Source organism: Melospiza melodia, chromosome 14, assembly GCF_035770615.1.
Source record: "Melospiza melodia melodia isolate bMelMel2 chromosome 14, bMelMel2.pri, whole genome shotgun sequence".
Lineage (NCBI taxonomy): Eukaryota > Metazoa > Chordata > Aves > Passeriformes > Passerellidae > Melospiza > Melospiza melodia.
The window spans coordinates 5264723-5286478 of NC_086207.1; the positions used below are offsets into that span (position 1 = coordinate 5264723).

At 60.1% G+C, this 21756-nt stretch overlaps 2 protein-coding genes across 3 annotated transcripts; one reads left to right on the forward strand and one right to left on the reverse strand.

Moving 5' to 3' along the window:
- Window positions 1-100: 100 nt before the first annotated feature.
- Window positions 101-14442, reverse strand: SLC4A9 (solute carrier family 4 member 9). Its single transcript, XM_063169203.1, has 25 exons — window positions 14106-14442; window positions 13899-13971; window positions 12774-12870; window positions 11399-11565; window positions 11119-11203; window positions 9784-10003; window positions 9461-9601; window positions 9286-9347; window positions 9030-9187; window positions 7369-7453; window positions 6931-7085; window positions 6315-6431; window positions 5927-6101; window positions 5576-5709; window positions 5193-5464; window positions 4496-4548; window positions 4237-4419; window positions 4004-4117; window positions 3246-3407; window positions 2923-3101; window positions 2708-2780; window positions 1754-1822; window positions 708-881; window positions 268-408; window positions 101-151 (listed from the first exon to the last, which is right to left on the reverse strand). Exons 1-25 carry the CDS (start codon window positions 14440-14442, stop codon window positions 101-103), a joined length of 3477 nt encoding a protein of 1158 aa, XP_063025273.1.
- HBEGF (heparin binding EGF like growth factor) lies at window positions 14425-20754 on the forward strand. Of its 2 annotated transcripts, none has more exons than XM_063168534.1 (6): window positions 14425-14483; window positions 14720-14896; window positions 16793-16970; window positions 18856-19011; window positions 19125-19217; window positions 20298-20754. In XM_063168534.1, exons 1-5 carry the CDS (start codon window positions 14441-14443, stop codon window positions 19195-19197), a joined length of 627 nt encoding a protein of 208 aa, XP_063024604.1. In that variant the 5' UTR covers window positions 14425-14440; the 3' UTR covers window positions 19198-19217; window positions 20298-20754. The 2 variants fall into 2 exon arrangements, with proteins under 2 accessions (XP_063024604.1, XP_063024603.1); XM_063168533.1 differs by having other exon boundaries at window positions 14426-14483; window positions 20295-20754.
- Window positions 20755-21756: the final 1002 nt, after the last annotated feature.

A 21756-nucleotide genomic window follows, 5' to 3' on the forward strand; every position in this document is an offset into this window, starting at 1 on the left:
GGGGGTCTCGGTCCCCTCAGGGGGTCTCGGCCACTCCCGGGGGTCTCGGTGCCGCAGCCCCGGCCCGGAGCGATGGCCCCGCAGCCCCGGCCCGCCCGACCTAGTTCACGGACAGGTTGATCTGCGCTCCCGGGCGCTGCATCGGCTCGCACTGTAGGGGGAGCAGAGGTTACAGGGCCCGCAGCGCGCCCACCCCGGGCGACCCCGCGCCAGCGGTTCGACCCCGGGGCGGCTGTGGCCGAGCGAGGCTCCCAGGACAGCACCGACCTCCTCGGCTGTGTCCCCGTGCTCCGGCCGCTCCCGGGGCTGTGTTCCCGCCGCCCCCGGCGCGGGCCCGTCCAGCCAGCTCAGGTCGTGCGGGGAGAAGATGCGCTCCAGCCCCTTGCGGATGCCCACCAGCGCCAGCAGCTGCGGCCGGGCCAGGCTCGGGTCAGCACCGCTGGGGCCGGGCCAGGCTCGGGTCAGCACCGCTGGGCCGGGGGACAGCCAGCGTCTCTCTGTCACACACCTCTGCCACCTCCGGAGATGCCAGGGCGCTGGCCTGTCACCCTCCCGGCCCTACAGTGTCACTCAGCCCCTGGTGACAGCCCCACGCCCCAGAGCAGGGGGTGAAGGCTGGTGGCAAAGCCACCCGCTCATGTCCCCTCCCAAAGGACCGTGCCGGGCCCGGCAGCAAAGCGGTGCCGCCGGTTCCAGGGGGGTCATACCATCACTGGGAAAATGATAGCGGCCACGGTGGACTTGAGGAGCCAGAGCAGGGCCAGGCAGAGCAGCTGGATGGCGGTGAAGAGGTGCACCCGCCGCAGGGGCACGTGGCGCAGGTAGGCCAGGTCTCGCTGGTGCTTGGCTGGCATCAGGAGCAGCCGCACACGGTCGGTGAGCTGCAGGGAGGGGATGGCAGCTGGGTCACACCTGGGCAGCTCTCACCCCCTCCCTGTTGAGATTAGGGCCGGCAGGATGGGGTTTCACCCCCATTTCTGCACTGCAGCCCTCCTGCCCTCTGTGCTGACCCCCAGCTGATGCCTGGGCCAGTGAGTTTGTCTGCAAGACCTGGGGCCACTGTCACCCCAGGCCAGGGGAGCACTTTCCAGGCAGACCTCTAGAAAGGACAGAAAGGAGTCTAGCTGCCCTTACAGGGTTAATTGAGAGATGACACCCCTTGATCCCCCTCGCTTCACAGGAAACTGCTGCAGCCTCCTCCAGAGCACAACTCTGGGTTTCCCAAGCAGAGGGAGGGTGGGAGTTTCCCAGCCTGTCATCTAGAGCAGGGTAATTGCAAGGAAACTGTACTATTTAGAGGAAAAAGTGGTGTAGATAATTCTGGAATAGGGATTTTTTTTCCCCTCTGTTGGTTTCTTGGGAGAAGAAGAAATCTGGCACATGAGCAGCAACACCAGAACCAGATTATTGTCCTGTCCCAGCTCTGCCTGCAGCTCCCAGGTGAGGAAGTCCCTGTGGCTTTGAGAGCAAGTCTGTGTTATCCACTGGTTCAATTTCTCCCAAACCACCTCATCCAGCAGTGCACAAGTCTCTCCTGCTCCTCAGCACCCCAGAGCTCTCCTTTTCCCCTTCCTTTGCCCTGGAAAGGTCCCTCCTCTCCCTCCTTGTCCTGGGCCTGGTGGGAGACAGCTCTGTGCACCACAGAGAGCTGAAATCCAGGCTCTGCTGTGCAGTGACTGAGCACAGCCCCTCCTCCCCAGCCAAAAGCACCAAAACCAAAGCACCCCCTCCCTGTGCAGCCCTCCCCCCTCACCTGGATGCTGTTCAGGGCCGTCACCCCCATGTGCAGGAACACCCCGTACAGCACCGGCATCGGGATGTGCTGCAAGGCAGTGGGGAGGGACATCAGCAGGGCAGCACCCTGGGGTCTGTGCCTGCTCAGAGCCCTCTCATGTAAAACCTCTGTGTGTGTCCACAGGCTGTGCCTCCTTTATTCCAGCCCAGCCTGGCCTTATTGGCATCAGTGCTTGAGGTTCACATGAGCCACATCCTCCATGGTCCCTTTGGATGGCATCTCATCCCCCAGGGGTGGCACCTCAGCTTGGTGCCATCTGCAAATGTGCTCCATCTTGTTGTCTATGTCTTTGATGGAGATATTTAACAGTATTTGTCCACTTGGAAGACACCACTTGTTACTAATTTCCATGTGGACACTGGGCTACTGACTGTGAATCTCTGGACATGCCCATCCAACCAATTCCTGATCCTTCTCACAGTTCTTCCATCAAATCCAGGGAGGTGAGGATGCTGGGAGGACCCTCTATCAAAGGCTGTATGAGATCAGCCTCAGAGGTGAGGAAAGAGGTGGAGGAAAAGAGACCTCCTATCTGCCCACAGATAATGCAGGGCCACTGGAGGGGTTTTTCCCAGCATGGCAGTGGCAGCAGGTGAAAGCCAGCAGCAGGCAGGTGATCCACGTGGCAGTGGGGAGAGGCAGTGCTGGGGTGTGTTTGGGGAGCACAAGGACCCCAATGCACATGGGGAGGATGGGCAGGTGACATGGGACCACAGTGCCTTGTGTGCCAGCCCTCCTGTGGCACTGGACACAAGCCCTTGGTGCAGTCCATACCCACACAGGGCACAGCTCCCTGCCTGCCACACAGGCTTCCTGTGCTGCTTCTAGGGCTCGGGGTGAGGAACCTCCAGTCTTGCAGGGTATGGCCACCCTCTGCCTAGGAAAAGAGGCCACCCCAGCCAGGCTTCCTACCTTGAGCACAGGGGCCATGAAGACAGAGACTCCCATCAGGATGAAGACAGCCAGGCCTGTCAGCCTCTGCTCCCTGTGGGTGGCAGCACAGGTGTCACAGGTGCTCAGGGTCCCTTGGGAGCCCACCCCTTACCTGCCCTCTTGGCCCCAGGCTCTCTGCTCTGTGCAGTTTTAGTGGCCACAGGGAAAGGGTTCAGCTCAGGCTGGTTGCTCACCTGATGCCCAGGAACTCGGGGTGCTCTCCAGGGGCTGAGGTTGCACTCTCCTTCCTCAGGCTGTCCATGTGTGCCAGGGAGATGACAGTGGCTGACACATACCAGGGGAGGCCGGTGACAGAGGTGACAACCATCAGGAGGGAGACACAGAGGAGGTCCAGGTGGAAGCCTGCTCCTTTCTGCAGTGGAAAAGGCAGCAGGGCTGGGGGCATCTTCCCACTTCCCTGGCCATTTGGGGTTCTGCTTTCCCTTGGTTTCTTCCCAGCCAGGACCTGGGTCCTCCCTCACTGGCTGGTGCTGCCTTTTCCCTGTCCCCTGCTCACCTGCAGCTTGTACTCCCTGCGGTTAAGAATGACAGCTGTGATCTGCTGGTCCATGAAAATGAGGATGGTGACAAGGACAGCAGGCACTGCAGACAGCAGGCACACCCACCATGGGTTGGCTCCAAAGGGGAACACAATCCAGCCCCGTGCTGGGTTTGTGGGCTGTGGAGAGCAGAAGGGTCATGGCAGCTGCCACCCACACGTGGGGTGTGCAGTGCAGTGGGGTGATGGGACCAGCCTACAGGCACCCAGGGATGCCCCACCTCAGGGGTGGAAGAGCATCCTCACTCATCCTGGGGATGCTGCTGACCCACCAGCCCCCCACAAGGACAACCTGGCTGTGACAGAGCAGGGTGTTGTTCTTGGGCACCACAAGGCAGGAGCTGGGCATGTGCCTGTGTCAGCAGGTGGAAGAGGTGGCATTGGGCAGCGATGATGGGGAGCCCAAGGAGGTGGTGGTGATGAGCCCTGGCTGCTCTGGGGCACTGCCAGCCCTGCTCCACATCCAGATTGAGTAGCCCAAGCCTGGAGCTGAGCTTGTGGCTTTTGCTCCAGAGTGATCTGTACAGTGCAGGTCTGAGCCAGGTTATTTCTAGTGCAGGATCAGCTGTGTTCAACCCTTTCTCATTGCTGGGGTGCAGCCTGCACCCCTGTAGGGCTGGAGCAGTGATGAGAAGGACAGTGACAGCACAGTGGGGTGGCTGCCATGGTGGGCACAGACCCACACTTTGAGAGTGCTGTGCCCACCCTGCTGGCACCTTCAGCTCGCTGGGGACAAGGAGCTTGGGGGTCTCCAGGCCCAGGAGAGCATCCACAGTGCAGGAGGCCAGGATGGCCAGGATGACAGCGAAGTCGCTCACCAGCTTCCGCACCTGCAGGGGGAGAGGCCTTGGCCAGGCTGCCAGGGCTGGGGGCAGGATGCAGCACCCAGAGCCATCCCCACAGCAGTGGGACAGGTGCCATGGCACTGGGGTGGCTGAAGGATGCTCACCCCCACGGGGAAGTAGCGGCTGCTCCTGAAGCGCTTGAGGGCGGTGCAGAGGAGGAAGGTGCCCCCAAAGAGCAGGAAGGAGACGAGGGTGACATCGGGCACGTACTGGCAGCTGGTGCCCAGGAGATGCCCACCTAGATCCAGGCACTGGGTCCTGCTCAGCCCTGCTGGGGTGGCAGGAGGCTGCAGGGGCAAGGTGGGTGGTGAGGAGGGGTCACACATGGACACCTTGGGAGCAGCCTGGGAGCAGGGGCTGTACCTGCCAAGCCAGGGGTGAGGGCAGCGACGTGTCATTCCCTGCAGAGCTGTGACCTGCAAAGTGACAGGGGGCAGATTGGTACTGGTTTCATCAGGATGACTGGGATGATGCTACCATCAGGCTGGGTCCTCAGGCTCTTCCTGAGCTGGATGGGGTCCCATGGACCTCTGAGGCCCTGGCAATGGTTGATGCCCAAGGAGCACCAAGGGGGAGATGTCCCTGTGAAGGGCATGGCTAAAGCATCACTCAGAGGCACCATTGATCCCAAGCTGGCCAGCACTGATGTTTTTGGCACATGGTGCAGGTCCCATTTCCAGGGTCAGTGTGGGTCATTTCATTTCCAGGGTCATGACTTCAAGCCCCAGCAAACAGCCCCTGATTTACAGACTGGGAAATGGCAGAATGAACCCATCCAGGTGCCCCTTTCCAGCCTCTGACATCCCCCATCCTGGAGGCACAGGAGATGGGCCAAGGCTGTCCTAGATCCATGTACTGCCCTGGCTCCTGGGCAGCTCTGGGAGGCAGGAATAGATGGACAGACTATGGAGGGAAGTGGAGGACGCTGCAATGTGGTCAGGCAGGAGAGGATGGGATTAAACAGCCTCCTCCAGCCAGGAAACAGGTTCCCAGTGGCATCCTGGGGCAGCAGCTTCCTGCTCCCCACCCAGCCAGCCAGCCCACGGCTGCTGGGGCTCACCGGGGCTGGACAAGTTGCAGGTGCAGCTGTAGGAGGTGACGTTGTCCAGCCGGTAGTGCCAGTTGATGGGGAAGGCATCTGCCAGGCTCAGCATCTTCTTCAGGGAGTCATAGATGAATATGAGGCTGATGAGGGCGCAGAAGCCTTCCTCAGTGAAGCGGGTAAAGTGCCCCACCAGGTGACTGGCCTCAGTGGCCACCAGCACCACTCCAAAAAAAGCCACCCAGAGCCCAATCCAGAGGCGGAACTCCAGGTAGTCCAGGCTGTGATCCCTGGGGGAAAGGGTGACTCAAAGCCTTGCCAGTGACTCCTGCCTGGAGAGATGGTGGCCCATGCTCCAGCTGGGGGATGCTGGGCTGAGAATCCATCTGCACTGAACTCACTGGCTGAAGGAGAAGAGGAGGCGCTCAAAGACGAGCACGGGGCCGGTGCTGCTCAGGATGGTCAGGGGTTGGCCCGAAAAGAGGCAGAAGATGAAGCCAGCAAAGGCTGTGCCCAGGAAGCTCTCCAGCACCCCCTGAAATGCAGGGAAGGGGTGCCAGGTGCCAGGCACATGGCAGGGAGGAGGGTTGGGGGCCTGCCCCCACAACAGCACAGAAGAATACAGGGTCAGTGCTGGGGACCACGGGGGAAGGAGGCAGAGTTCAGACAATGCTCAGGATGTCCTGGGGATGCTGGTAGGAGCTGGGCTGGGCTGAGCAGGGTTGGTACCAGGCCCCCCAGGCCACACTGACCTGCATGTTGGCAGTTGCATCCCCCAGCATGCCCCCAAAGGTGATAGCATTGGTGACTGTGGCCAGGTAGATGTACAGCACTGCTGAGAGGCACTGGGGGTGCAGGGCGTCGGTGAAGTCACTGCCATACCACGGTGCCTTCCTCTGGATGTCTCGCAGCAGCCCCCCAAAAAGCCTGGGGTGGGGAGGGAGGTGTCAGAGCAGACCCCACAGAGAATCCCCACAGCAAGGGATTGTCCCTTCCCCTGGATACAGGAATCAGAGAGCTGCACAGCAAGGGATTGTCCCTTCCCCTAGGTACAGGAACCCAGAGGGACTTGGACATGGAGGCCCCATGAGACACCAGTGACCTGCCCCTGCACCTCCCAGTGCCCTTGCAGACACTGACCTGCCTGTCCTCTCCAGCTCCTCCCCAGAGCGTGGGTGCCCTGGGCTGGCTCTGTCCCCAGCTGCTCTCATGTCCCCATTTCCATGTGGCTGCTGGTCCAGTGGGTCCAAGGCGGTCCTGTGGCAGAGCAGAGCCTGAGACAATAGGCTGCAGGTTGGGACCCTCAGGACCCAGCTGCATGTAGGGGACACTGGGACAGGAAAGGGAGAGTGGAGAGAGGACAGGGGTGCAAACAGGGCCTGTACATCCCCTGATAATGGAAAGGAGACAGATCAGGAAAGAGCATCTTTCCTCTGGCAAGCTCTGGAGCCAGCCCTTGCAGGACCGGTTTTAGTGGAGGAGCTGGGCAGAGCCTGGGGTGTCCTGCTCAGAGGCTGAATTTCACATGTGAGTGCTGCATCCCAGTGTTCCCATCAGCTCCCTGGGGAGGGGATTTGCCATCCACTGCCAGGTGGGACAGCAGGACTAACAGCAGGGGGACCAAAGCAGGGACCTGTGGAGGGGCTTGGCTGGGAGGAGCCCCTGGCTCCTGGGCAGCTTCATCCCATGGAGATGGAGGTTCCAATGTCACAGACAGAGGGGCTGGCAGGGGTTGGGGTGCCTCCCTCCAGCCCACCTCCTGCGTGGAGCTGGCAGATAGCTCGGTGGAGGAATTCGGGCCCCAGGGTCCCATTTGCCAGGAGGAAGCACAACCAGCTCATCCAGGAACGCCTCCATCCCTGCCATGAGGTCCTCTCGGTGCTCAGCCTGCCGGGCAACTCTTTGGAAGAGCTGTGGGGAAATGCTGTGGTTTAACCACTCTGTCCCTGCATTCACCCACTTGGAACCTTCCTCCCAGCCTGCAGCCATCACCAGGAAACAAACCCACCCACTTCAGGGCAACAGGGGCCCTACATCCTGCAAACCCAACCAAGCTTTTCATTTTTTATCCTGGGCAAGGGGTGCCACCAGCTTGCCCCATCCTCTGCCCTCCACCGCAGCCTGCAGAGGAGTCCTGGTGTCCCCATTCCAGGCCCTGGTGCCATCCCACCCCTGGGTGCTGTGACAGGCTCACCTCATCTGTCAGCAGTGTGGCCATAGCCCTGCCAACCTCGTGGTAGGCTCTCAGTCTGGGGGGGCCCAGCAGGAAGAAAAGGAACCTGTGGCAAGAGAGCACATCTCCAGAGCAGCCCTCTGCCCTCCAGGGGATGCCTCTCTCAGGGGGGGACTGTGGGGATGGGGTCTGGGCAGCCCTGGGCGCTTCTGCCACCCTGAAAGTGGGGTTGGGGGCAGAAGACAAGACACATGTGTGAAATATCTGCTGCCACTGCATGGCAACCTCACAGAGACCATGGGACACCAGGAGCCTCGCTGGATCACAAGGGTCTGCAGAAATCCAGACTGGGAGGTGTGGGGGAACAGGTCTTTGGGGCAGAGGAGGAGAAATCCTCAGCTGGAGGTGTCTGTGGCATCGTTTTCCTGGGAATGTTGCTCGCAGGCAGGATGCTGGTGTGTTAGGGAAGGAGAGTTTGCCAGCAGCACAGGCAGCAGGTTTGACAGGACTCTGGGGACATGGGAGGAGACTGGAAAGAGAGCTCAGAGCCCTTGATAAAATATGGTAAAAATCCCACAGCTGAGAGGATGGGGCAAAATCTCCAGAGGGACAATCCACACAAATCCTCCACACCTTTCCAAAGCTGACAGGAATGGTTACAGTCCTGAAAGGCTGAGATTGTCAAGCAGTTCCAGTGACTGTACCCTGAACAAACCCTAGAGAGGGGTCAGGGAAACTCCTCTGGCCATGCAAATGGGACTTGAGAGAATCCCCAGGTGCTGGAGGCCTCTGGAGTGGCTCCAAAGGGACAAGAGGTGACAGTTACCACATGGGATTGGTGCACTAAGGTGATGGGAAAACCTTAAAACCCTAGAGATGGATCTGGATGAGAGACAGCCCTGAGGCAGTGGCTGCACCTGTGGGACAGCCTGGCATGGCCAGCAAAGGGGATGGCAGTGTGGGCAAAGGGATGACAGGGGCAAGGTCTCCCTGCCCTCCGGTCAGGAAAATGCAGGGCAGGAGGGTATCGTGAAACACTCGAGGTCCTGGGCCATTCCCGGGGATTTGCCCCCACAACTCCCGCGGAGGAGAGAGCAGAGGTGGGTGGGTGTCTGTCCTGCTCCTCCCAGCTCCTGGGGCCGGGTGCTCTGGGCAGAGTGACCAGGAGGTGGCAATGTCCCTCTGATCCCCGCCTGCCTCCTCCGCGCACTTCCTAAGGCAGTCCGCACACTGCCCGTGGCACCTTCACTGCCCGTGGCACCTTCACTGCCCGCTTCCCCTCACGCCTTTGGGGATGCATTCCTGACCACGGGGGAACCATGGGGACCTCCTGCCCTGCTCCTCTCCGCCCTCCCCGTCTCAGCACTCAGGAGAGCAGCAGGAGGACAGGAGTCTCCTGAAAACCCGCATCCCGCTGCCGGCAGTAGGTGGAGAGCATCCAGAGCCAGCTGGGAATGACCCTGGGGATGTCCCTTCCAGGCTGCCCAGCAGATGCCCCACACTCAGCCCGTTCTGCAGTGCTCCTAAGGAGCTGGGAGAAGCAGGAGGGGAAGCATGAGACAGGATTCTGGGACTGGCTACCATTCCCTTTGCTTTGGACAAGCCAAGCCTTGTCTGGTGTGGGGGGAAATGGGGAGACAGGGATGGGGGAGGGCACAGAGCCATCAGCCATCCTCTGTTACCTGCTTGGAAGAGAAACCTCAGCCAGTGAGCCAAGGGACACCCCCTGCCTGAGGCGAATGAAGGCAGTGAAGGGCTTTTCCAGGAATTCAACTTCCCCGACAGCAACGTGGGCTGCCTCAGCCCCTGGTGGGACTTTCTTCTTGAATCTGTTCCTGAGCTGAAAGGAAAGGGATGCAGCCTCTGGGCACTCAGGATGCTGTGGCTGGGCATTCAGGATGCTGTAGCTGCTCCCAGCCCAGCTCCATGCTGCTGTACCTGCTCCTTAAGAGGTGTTTGGGAGACCTGGGTTCTGGGCTCAGACCTGCCTTTGCCTTTCCCTGCAAAGAAAGAGAGGAAGCAGCAAAATCCAGGTGCAGGTCAGCAGCCAGCATGGGTACTGCCCCGGGCTGGAGGCAGTGGGAGGGTGCCTGGTGGGACAGCTGGTTCCTACCTCTGCAGGGAGACACACCAAGCTCAGCAAGGAGCTGCAGCAGGGATTTTGTAGGCTGGTGCTGTGGCTGGAGGAGCAGGAGGGCTGCCAGGCGTTCTCTCAGTGCAGGCTGCAGCTCTGCTTCCTCACAAAGTGCTTTGTCTGCATCAGGGACAGGGACAGCTCTGAGCACCCATGGTTCACTGCCCATTTCCCCTTAGCTGGAGTAGCAGAGAGCCCCCCAGGTAGCTGTCACCCATTGTGCTGCCCTATAGGCACCTCTTGGTGGCCTGTCCCTCTCTGGTGACCAGCCCATCCCAATGACCTTTGCATTACTCATGTACCAATTATTTCCTTGAAACTGGTGGCATCCAGATCCAGGAGCAGTGTCCCCTTCTGCAGGCATGTCCTCAGCTGGAACAGGCTGTGCAGGGGCAGAGCTGGGACATGGGGGGCACTCCAGCGCTCCCCACCATCCTCCACCTTCTCCTCAAACTTGATCCACCTGCCCAGGGAGATGTAGGGGTCAGTGACAGGCCCTGTGCCCCGTGCCAGCAGTGGGAGCTAAAGCCTGGGTCTATCTTTGAGCTTAGCCTGGGGCTGGCACTGGCAGGAAGGGGCTCAGAGGGGCCTGCAGTTGGTTCATGGTGTAGGGGCAGCCAGGCAGACAAGGCGGTCATGTCACCATTCCTGCAGACCCACACCTCTCCAAGGTCTGATTCGGGGAATTCCATTCATAATAAGGTGACAGGATGGTTCAGGTTTGAAGGGACTTTAAAACTCACCTTATTCCAGGCCCTCCACCATGGGCAGGGATACCTTCCACTATCCCAGTTTGCTCCAAGCCCCCTCCAGCCTGGCCTTGGACACTTCCAGGGATGGGGCAGCCACAGCTGCTCTGGGCACCCTGTGCCTCACCGCCCTCACAGGGAAGAATTTTTTCCCAATATCCCATAGAATTCTGGTCTCTGGAATTGAGAAGCCATTCCTGCTTGTGCTGCCACTCCAGTCCCTTGTCCAAAGTCCCTCTCCAGCTCTCTTGCACCCCTATAGGCACTGGAAGATGCTCTAAGGTCTCCCCTGAGCTTTGTCTTCTCCAGGTTAAACACCCCGCCTCTCTCTGTCTCCATAGCAGAGCTGTTCCAGCCTTTGAATCATTTCCATGGTTTCCTTTGGATGTGCTTCAACAGGAGCTGGATGTGGTGCCCCAGGGGGGTCTCCCCAGAGCAGAGCAGAGCAGAGCACAGGGGAGCACCCCCTGCTCACCCTGCTGCCCATGGTGCAGCCCAGGACACACTCACCTTGCTGGGCTGCCAGTGCACGGTGCTGGCTCATGTCCCATCTGTCACCCACCAGCAACCCCAGCCATTCTCTGCAGGGCTGCTCCCAGCCCGTCATTCCCCCAGCTGGGCTGGGGCTGGGGGCGGCCCTGCCATTAGCAACGCTTGCTGGAGTCCAAACAGAAATGTCTTGAGCTGTTTTCACGCTCGGGCCGTGCCACATATTTCAACGCGGGGCTCAGACAGAGCTTCCCTTTGTCCCCGTGGGTGGGCGCTGCCCGCGCAGAGCGTGGCCGGCGCTGCGGGCTCCTGCCGGGGGCAGCGTGCGGGGCTGGCAGCCCGGCGGCTTCGGTCCCACACACACTCCGAGCCCAGGTGAAAAGCCATTGCTGTCCCCACACTGCCGTGGCCCGTGTCCCCGTGCCCTGCCGGGGGTGGAGGGGATGCCGTGGGGACATCCCAGCCCCGGTGCAGCCCCTGCAGCCTTGGAGAGGCAACAGAGAGGAGCAGGAGGAAGGGCGCTGAGCCTGGCCCGCCTGACATCCTGCCCTCTGCCATGAAATTAAATCAGCCCAGCTGGGCACTGGCGGGGCACAGCCCTGCCTTGGGGATAAGGCTGGAACATGCCCCGGGCTCCCAAAGCGTGGCCCAGCAGCCTGGCTCTCGCAGGTGTGCCTACCTGGCCATCTCCCTCCACTCGAGCCCCGCCGGGGTGCTCCGGAGCTGGTTGAGCTGGATGAAGAGCAGCGGGCAGGTGATGTCCCCCCTCTCCTCCCGCTGCAGGGCGGCACCAGCTCGCCGGGCCGCTGTGGCCGTGCTGGAGGGGAAGATGCTGCAGCCGAAAGCCTGGGAGGGAGCTCCGGGGTTGCTGCGTTCCAGTCTGGGCTGTGAGCCGCTGTCTGCTGTCCAGAGAGCCGGGCCACCCGCCCCGGCCATGTGGGCTCGCATGGCCACCGGCACCGGCAGCCACAGGCGTGAGCTCCCCTCCAGCACTCACAGGATCCCACTCATCCCACACCTTATAACAGCTGTGAACTGGTTTAAACTGGCCATAAACCAATACACAGGAGCCAAGCCCAAAACAAGCATCCCAAAACAGCAGGGCCAGCCCCACAGGTCCCAGTATGGTTGTGTCCTGCCACGTCCAGCTGCCCACCTGGGCCAGGGACCCGGGGACCCACCTGCCTCCTGCAGGTGACCTGGGTGGACAGGGATGTTCTTGTGCTCCCAGCCCCGTCTGCACCCGGCAAGGCGCTGGTGAGGGGGTGGCAGGGCCAGCCCTGGAGAGCTGTGGCAGTATCTGTGCAAGGATGCTGTGCCCATGGCAGGAGGGGTGACACAGCCCAGGGCAGCTCCTCCTGGGAAAGAGGATATGGGGACATGCTCTGGGGAAGGATGTGGCACCGCTGAGCAAATCCAGAGTGGGGAACTAAGGGGCTGCCAGTGTTAGGGCTGACGGAAAGGGCTGGGAGGGCTCTGGGGCTGTGCCGCTGTTCAGAAGGATTCTGTGTGAGCAGATGGAGGGGGAAGGACGTGGGCACAGCCGCAGCACCCTGCAGGGACAGGGACAGGGACACGGCAGGGCCTGCCCAGCGCTGCCAGCAGAGAGCAGCCACGGTGCTCGCTGTGCCCATGCCGTGCCCACCGCCACCGCTCGGACCCCGGGAGCAAACGGCGGCTGTGTGCACTGCAAACACGGCGGCGACACCGCAAACACGGCGGCGACACCGCAAACAGCCGCGGTCCGGCACCGGCCGGCTGAGCTGGAGCCCGCTGGACACGGCAGGATCCAGCCCCAGGAGCAGCTGGAGCAGGGCCAGGCACCACCACGGCAGAGTCACGTTTGGGAAAGGGCGGGTGGGAGCGTGGGTTCCTGAGCTCCTGTACCTGCCTGGCAGGAACTGAGGCCGAGGACGTGGCCCAGGGTGTCCAGGCTGTTTGCTCTGCAATACCAGCGGGTGCCATGGTGTGTGCAGGGGTGGGTACCATGGGGAGACCCCTGGCAGAAGGATCCATGGATAAGGAGCATCAGGGATGTCCTGAGGCACCCAAACCTTCACGGGGTTCACCTCCCCCTCCTGTGGGGGCTGCCTCAACAGCATGAGATGGGGCATGACTGGCAGCAGGCAAGTGCAGGGAGGCTGTGAGAGCCTGCAGGAGGTGGGAAGGGGTCATGGCAGGCTGTGGGAGACAGAGGGGAAGAGGCAGCGGGAGGCAGAGGCAGGAAGCAGAGGCAGGCAGGTCAGCAGCCTGCACACATCCCCCCCCTCGCCCGCTGCCAGTCCTCTGTGCCAGGTGACGTGAGCTGGTGCCTCCCTCTCCCGAGGTGCCAGGGCAGCTGGCAAATGCTGCCCTCATACACTGCCCGCACACGCCCAGCCCGGCCTTGGGGATGTGGTGGGGGCCTGGCAGGGGCAAAAAATTCCATCTCAACCTGGGGGCCTCCCCAGGAGCCAGTGTGCAGGCCTGCCCAGGGACACAGCCCCTCGCCCATGCCATCACCTCCCTCCACTGCCAAAGGCTTTGGGCTCCTGATGGCCGGAGGAGGCGGAAGGAAAAACATCCAGCAAACAATTGCAAAAATCAAGTCTGAGCAAGAAGGAGGGTAAGAGCGGGGGGGGGGTGCCAGATCCGGTGGTATTCCTTGGAGACAGCAACAACAATGGCAGGAATATTTGCTCATGCCTAGCTGAGCCCAAACCAGCCATGGGCCGGGGGCTCGGGACCTCGAGGAACTGACCAGGGGCCTCTGCTGCCCCAAAGGAGAGCTGGGGCAGGACCCTGCACTCACCTGGCACTGATGTCAGTGACATTTTTTGTGCTGTCACCTGTGCTGAGGATGTTGCCAAACACAGCACACAGTTGCCAGCATGGTGAAGGACATGGGGAAGCTCTGGCAGTGTCCAAACGCAGCAGGCTGGGACAGGGACAAGGACAGTGGCTGGCTGGGGGGGTGTTGTGAGATGAGGCTGTGACACAATCACTTGGGCAGCATAGGAACATGAATGGGGCTTTGGGGACAGAAAGGGTCTCAGCTGCAATCTCAGATTGCCACCACTTCCTCAGCCCACTGCTAGTGCAGTGGCACACGAGTGGCAGTCTGTCCCCTTCCTGAGGACCATCCCATCCCCAAGGCCAGGAAGAGGTGCAGCCCTGACTCCTGAGGTGCTGCCTCTCACCTGATGCTAGTCTTGTGAGCTGCAGCACCCTCGGGGTCCCTCTCCCCCAGCACCCTCGGGGTCCCTCGGCCACCTGCCAGGCAGGATTTGGGGCCACGGGGACCATCGGGATCCCTCTCCTGTCCCCTTGGCTGGGGCCACACTTTTCCCGGGCCATCTCCTGCCCTCTGCCCTCTGCGGAAACCCTTTATCTCCCTGGCCTCTCACCGCCCGGCCCGGCCCGGCCCGGCCCACAGCGCAGAGCGGCACCGGGGTGGCGGTGGCTCTCGGGTCCTGGCCCGTCTCCGGAGCGAGGAGACCACACCGGGCCCAGGCCAAGGTCCCGGGACCCAGTCCCACTCTCAGCCAGCGGGGCGCCCACGGGGGTCGCTTGGGGAAGCCCTTCCCATGGGGCGGGACCGTATCTCAGCCTCGCCCCGTCCCGCCCCGCCCCGCCGCCTCTCAGCTTTCTACCCGCCGCGGGGCCGCCGTGCCGGAGAGCGGGCAGTGCTGCGGGAGCGAGCGGAGCGCGGCGCGGCTGGACGTGTGTGTGCCCGCGGGTCATGGACGGGCGGGCGGTGCTGATCCAGGCGCTGCTGGCGGCAGGTACGGGCTCGCGTGGGGAGTGTCCCGGGCGCGGACAGCGTGTCCCAGCGCCGTGCTCGGCTGAGGGTCCCGGACGTGCGGGGGGATGGTTTTGGGCAGCGCGGGCATGGCCGGTTCCGGGCACGGGTAACGCGGTCCTGGTCCCGGGTGCGGGCGGGCGGGAAGATTGGTCCCTGTCCCGCGTGGGGGCCCGGGCAGGGCGGTGTCAGCCCCGCTTCTGACCGCTCTCTCCGCAGTGTGCTCGGCGGCGGCGGGCGGGCTGCGCCGGGACGAACTGCACAACGAGGTGCTGCACAAGGGCGGCGGTGGCGGCGGGGTGCCGGTCCCGGCCACGGCCCCGCTGCTCGGCGGCAGCCCGGAGAAGGAAGGCGGCGGAGCGGCCTCGGGGGACGACTTCAGCGAGCTGCCGAGAGGTAGGGACGGGATAAAGGGTCCCAGGGCGGGGCTGGGGTCGTGGAACGGGCTGGGCTGGGGGCAGTCAGAGCTGGAGAGGTGGCGAAGGTGCCGGGCTGGGCTCGGCTCAGTCCCGCGGGTGCCCCGGCAGCAGCTCCGGTTCCGCTTCGGAGGGACTTGTAGTGGTGGGTGGGAGCAGTCTCAGACACTGGCGGCAGCAGACCCGAGTGGGAGCAGCCCGTGGGGCACCAGCACGGAGCGGTGGCGCTCCTGCCGAGGGCTGTCCGTGCTCCTGAAGTCCCCTGCAGGGCGGGTTCCAGGGGGTCCCGGCTCTCAGCTGCTTGGCCGGAAGGATCAGAGCCCCTCGTGGCGGGGTTGCCGTGTCCGCGGGCCCGCGCTGCCCTCACGGCCGTGGCCGTGGCGCGGGGACCGCCGTGAGTCACCGCCGCCCACGCGCGGCTGCTCCTCATTCCGCGGCAGGGCTCGTCAGCCGGCAGCCCCGCCACGGGGGCGGTGGGGGCACCGCTGTTTGCTGGGCTCCCGAGCACCCACACCGGGCTCCGTGCCCCGGGCTGGCACCAGAGAGTGTCCCGGGGGCTGTCATGGGGGTTGGACGGGGGCTGAGGGTGTGAATGTACCTGTGCCTCGCACACGCGGCTTGTGGAGGGCAGTACCTGGCACCAGGAGCGTGCTCTGCTCCGTACGGCTCACCCTCCCATTTTTCCGTGTTTTTCTTTGCTTTCTGGCTGTGCCAGCAGACTGTGACAAAAAGCTGGCAAAACGGGGCTGAGCCGCTGGCAAAGGGGGGACTCAGCCCTCGGGAAACGCAGCGGTGTGTGTTGGCTGTGGCTGGGAGATAGCTCTCAGGGCAGGGGACGGAGCAGCCCCCGCTGTCAGCCTCCTCCGGCGGTTTCTCCAAGCCGCAGCGTTTCCTGGAGTATCGGTTTTCTCCAGGCGCGGCGTGGACGATGTCGACACGGCTTTGCTAGGTGTGCAACCGGTGTGTGCCAGCACGAGAGGTGCTGGTTCCGTGAGGAAGTGGTTGAGTTGTAACTTGGGCAGGTTACAACTTGTCACGTTGGACTCTGCTGTGCTCTCCTTCCCGAGCAGCCCCGGGCTTAATTCACCGGGGTTACTGAGCACCATAGCTCGGGGGGGGAGCTAAAAAATCCTCCTTGGAGCAGAGTGCTCTCCAACACCTCAGCACCTAAAGAGATCAGTCTGGGAGCTGGTTTATTTTGCTATCTGCACACCTTAAAAGCCATTCCAGTACCGTTGTTAGTGTTGGGCTGTGTCTGGGTGAGGAGATTGGTGGTCTGGTTTCCACCAACCTGACAGGGGTCTGGCATGGCACCAAAAGCCGCTGGTTACTGCACCACAATTAAAACATACCGTTGTAATTCATGGGAATGATGCCCTCACAATCTCCGGGGCTCTGCAAAACCAAAACTTAAGGCAGGCTTGCTCTTTTAATCCTGCCCTGGGGTGAGTAAGGCATCCTTGTGCCCACGGGAAGGAGAGTCCATCAGAGCCATGAATAGGGTCTTAGAAAAGTCTGTGCTTGTCAGGGAAATAAAGGCCAGATAAAGGGGCAATTAGCAATGTTCTGTATTCAGTGGAAACTGGTGCATATAATAGCAGCATTTGAGATGTATAAAGCTCTGTTCCCCCTGCCCGACTCCCTTCTTTCCTTGAGAATTGTTCTTATGAATTGGAAAGGCCATGATATTTGTGAGGAGCTGAAAAAAAAGAAAAAGCCCCTCCACCCAGGGCTTGGGGGCAGCTCCCAGCACAAAGGGCTGTGGGAGCCAGGGCTGAGCAGTGGTGGCAGCCCTGGGATGTGGCTTTGCCTTCCCTTTGCTTGGCACGTGGAGCTGATCTGACTGCTCTTCTCTCCTTCCCAAATTGTTTTCCAGTTGCCTTCCTGTCAAAGCCTCAAGGCCTCGTTACTCCCAAGAAAAAAGGCAACGGCAATAAAAGAAGAAAAGGCAAAGGCCTGGGGAAGAAGAGAGACCCGTGCCTGCGGAAGTACAAGGATTTCTGTATTCACGGCGAGTGCAAGTACATCCGAGAGCTGGGAGCTCCCTCTTGCATGTGAGTTCTGGTGTGTGGCTGTGAGGGGGAGCCTTAGTCATGGTTCTTTCAATTCACCAGGCCAGGCAGAGGAAAAGCAGAGATATTTTTAGTGCATGTTCCCTACCCATGCAGGGATAACTCTGACTTAGCCTCTTCCTTGTAATTCTTGAGAAGTGTCCACCCCTTCCCTGTCACAGCCTTAGAGCCAGGGTTCCCTGTCAGCACAGTGAGTTCTGACTGAGCTGGGGACTGCAGAATGGTGTGTGGGGCTGGCGTCTGGCAGCTGAGGGCTTCTGCAGGTCTGATTTGGAAAACCTCATCCTGACCCTGTAAATGCCCCACTCTGAGACCTCTGGGCTCCTGCATCTGTCAGGGCACATCAGTGCAGGTGGGAGGATCATCTCTGCCATGCCACTGGCAAAGTGGAGTGGAGGCAGCACCTTTGGGAACAGACTGCCAAAGCCATGCCCAAGCTATCCCTTGGCCTGATGAAAGATAGGGCTGTGTACCCCTCCTTGCCCATCCCCCTGGGGTGCAGAGCAAGCAGCACTAGATGAGGGCAGTGAAGGAGAAAGTATTTGCCTGCTGCTGGGGCACCTGGATACAGCACTGCTGCTGCAGGAAATACCCTGGGGTGCATATTTGATCCCCACTGACGTGGGCAGGACTTGAGCTGGCAGATATGTAAGAGGCTTTGTTCTTCACTATCAATCCTCTGAGCCACCCAGCCTTGAGCCCAGGGAAGATAATAGCTCCTTGGCTTATGGTGCCCACAGGATCTGCAATCTGCAGGGATCAAGCTCCACAGAGCTCCTCTAACTCCCTGGTTCCTCCCTGTTGAAGCTGTCATGAAGTTGGGCCCTTGCATGGGGGACTCGGGACTGCCAATGAGGGGACATCTTTACAGGCTCAGCTTGGGTTGGTGACCCAGCACAGTGTGGGTTGTGACACCCTGGCCTAGGACTGGGACAGCCAGGTGTCCCCTGCCCAGATCCCTGGGGCTGGGAGAGAAACTGGGACGCAGACAAGCAGCAGGGATTTGGGGGCTGGCTGTGTCTCTTCAGCATGGTGGTCTGTCCCTGGGTGGCATCTCTCAGAGCCATCAGGGTTTTTAGTAACAGTGGCCAGCTGCCCCAGTCTCCTCTGCTGAAGAGGCCTTGTGTTGCCTGGTGTCACTTGGCTGTGGCTGCTCTTGGTGCTTGGCTGTCACAGACTCTCCTGGAGTGTTGCTTCCTGGGGCACAGGGTGGAATGAGGGTGCTGCTGGGCTGGATCCTGCACCTTTGCCATCTGCCCAGCCTTGCTGCTGTGCCTGGGAGGTGATGCTGCATGTGGCATTGTGAGCCCAGGAGCTGGGCTGAGTCCGGCTTGGAGATCAGCCTGAGGGTCAGTGGTGCTGGATATAGAGGGATATATTTATCTGATTGCATCAGTGCAATGTGGCTCAGGGAGGGCTGGAAGCCTCCCAGCCTGTGTGGAGCGTTATTTCTGTTACATGAGCAACCTCCCAAGTCTCCAGGGATGGGACACCTCTGAGCTGGCAGGGTGTGCAGGGACATCCTGCTCCATGGGAAATGCTGGCCCAGCTGCCTCACTGCTCCCTTCCCACTCCTAGAGGTGTTCTGGGCAACCTGCCTGGGGGTGACTGGAAAGAGCACAAACCCCAGTGCCTTCTGCTGAGAGAGACCTCAACCTTTCTAGGAAACTTCACTAGGTGCAGGAGAAGCTTAATTTACTAGGCCAATAGAGATGATGGTGACCTCCCAGCTCAGGGGTGTGGGGGAACAGGCAGGGTGCTGGTTGAGGCTGAGCACAGAGGCATTGCCTTCCCGTGGGGTGTGGGGCACACAAAGACCTCCTGTCCTTGCTCACCACTGACCTTTATGAGTTTCCCTCTTGCCCAGATGCCAGCCAGGCTATCATGGGGAGCGCTGCCACGGCCTCCTCTTGCCGGTGGAGCACCCGCCCAGCGCCTACGACCACACCACAGCCCTGGCCGTGGTTGCTGTTGTCCTGTCCTCCCTGTGTCTCGTCATCATCGCAGCCCTGCTGATGCTCAGGTGAGGGGGATGGCACTGAGCTCCCAGATCTGTGTCCCTGGGAAGATCATGTGCAAGAGGAGGGTGACAGAGGTTTCTCCATGCCCTGAGCATCTCTCTGCTTGGCTTTGCAGGTGTCACAAGAGGGGTGGCTACGATGTAGAAAACGAAGAGAAAATCAAGCTGGGCATCACTGTGAATCACTGAGGATGCCAGGTGCTGGCAAGGTGAGCCCCTGGCTGGGCATGGGGCAGCAGTGGGGCTGGTGGGTATGTGGAGGCTCTGCTGTTTCTGCTGTGGGACTGCTGTGTGGATCCTGTGCCAGAGCTAGGCAGGAGCTGAAGGCAGCCTGAGTCTGGAGAAGCAGCTGGCTGAGAGTCTGGGCTGCCCTGTGGAGCTCCAGTCTTCTTTTCTCCCCTTCCTGCTGAAATCCTGTCCCCTGGCACCCCTGTCATTCCTATGTCCTTCTTTCTAACCCCAAGTCCCTGCTCTGTGCTGGTGTTCCATGCTTTGGAGATGTTTGGTAGTAGGGAAGCTGCTTCTGTTTTGTTTAGCTTTTTCCCCCCGCTCATTCTGCTCTCTCTCTGACCCTCTGAGTCACTTCCCCTCCTTAGATATTGCCTCTATTTATATACATGTGTAAAAAACCCCTTTCCTTTTCATTCCCACTCTGCTTATTACTTGCACCAAAGCAATGCCTATCAGCTTGGCATAGGGGGATCTTGCTGCCAGCCCATGCCATGTTCTTCTGGCTGGGTTGGGATGTGTGCTCTGCCCCAGGGATGGCTCTGGGGCTGGGTGCTGAAAATCTGTCAAACTTCCTCTGATCTGACCTAAACCCTGACGTTAGATGTAGTCATACATATTACAGCTACTTCTCTTCTTAAAAAAAAAAAAAAGAAGAAGAAAAAAAAGAAAAGTCATTGTTCTTTGTGAGGATGAAGTAATGGCTTTGGAGAATTTCTGTCATGCTCATCACAGTGCTGGGGGTGGGAATTTGGGCTGTTCATAGAAGTTGAATTTTCAGGAAAGAGACTTGGCACAAGGCTTTCCTCACTGTCTCCTTTACCCTGGGGGTTACTGGGGTGGATGTGTCCTGTGGAAAAAGTGCTGTGATCCCCGGAAGGGGGGAGCATGGTGGGGTACCTTGGCCCCCATCCTCCCGGGTCCAGCCCCGAGGGTGGCGAGTGGGGCTTAGGTGGGCTGGGTGTGTCGGCACCTCCATCGCAGCTCGCAGGGAGCGCTCTGCGGCAGCGCAGCCCAGGATCGCGGTGTGAGCTCTCCCTCCCTCCTCCCTCTCTCAGCAGCCGGCACTAACGCACTTCTACCTCCTGGAAGAGGCGAGACCGCGGCGGCACGGGGCTGCGGCACGCTGGGGGCTCGCCGGAGCACCGGGACGGCACCGGCGGGGCTGCTCGGGCAGCGGCGGCACTGCGGCGGCTCCGCGGCCGCCTCCGGGACGGTGCTGACCGGGGACACGGGGACTCTCCGTCCGCTGCAGTACGTGCCGAGGAACAAGCTGTGAAAGGGAGGAGACCGAGCTCGGGGCTTCCTTCGCCGCAGAAAGGGGGGGAGGGTAACAGCTATTTAACAAGATATTTTTCATTTTAAATTATATATTTATTTTAGATAAACTGTACATAGTATTTATATTTATTGTAGGTCTGGCCCTGCATGCTTCATGTATGTAAAGGTGACAGGGTCAGACCTCCCTTATTTTTTAAGTGCAATGTAATATTCTAATAAATAACACTTTGTAACAAATGCTTGGGTCGTTAATTTAATCATGGAGGTGGAAAGAAGTCAGAATTCTGAAGGCTGTGTTCAGCACCAATTCCATGCTGGTGGGCTATTGCCAACAGCAGCAGAGATCCTGAGTGTGTGGTCAGAACTGCTGGATCAGCTTGTGCCAGCCTTGGGGAGCAGTGTGGTGTAAGGGGCTGGAGGCAGGATCCATCTCAGCTTGGCCCCATGTAGATTATTTCAGAGCTTTTCTTCATCTTTGCCAGCTGGTGCTTGGGGAGGGGTGTGATATTTGTGGGTCTGCTCACCAAGCAGAGCTGCCTCCAGTATGAATAAAGCCACTCTGGCCACTGATCTGTTCAAATGGGAATGGTACCTGGTTTTAAGGCAGCATTTGTCATTTAGACACTGGCACAGGTTGCCCAGATGTGGCTGCCCCATACCTGTGGGTGTTCAAGGCCAGGCTGAATGTGCCTTTGAGCAGCCTGGTCCACTGGAAGGTGGGCTGGATTATCCTAAAGGTCCCTTCCAACCAAATAATATTATGATGGTTCTATGATTTGGCAAAACTAAAAAATCCAGAGGTGGGATCACACCCCTTTTCAAATGAATCCCAGCTGTTCTTGGGGGGATTGGAGGTTCCTGGAGCAAGCAACACTTCATACAGTGATCAGGAACGATTCCTTACTTTGCAGTAAAAATAACCTCCAAACCAGTTCTTTCCTCTTCCCTGGGGGGAAGTGAGAGTGGGGGAGTTGCTGGCTCTGCTAGAGAGCCGTGAGGCAAAGAGAAACCAACAGGATCCTGGGCTGCATCCAAAGGAGCGTGGCCAACAAGTCAAAGGTGATTCCTCCCCTTTATCATGTACAATTCTGGCGTCTCCAACATAAGAACACTATGGAACTGCTGGAGCAAGTCCAAAGGAAGCCACAAAGTTGGTAAGAGGAGTGGAGGATCTTCCCCATGGAGACAGACTCAGAGAGCTGGGGCTGCTCTGGTGGAGAAGAAAAAGTTGAGTAGAGA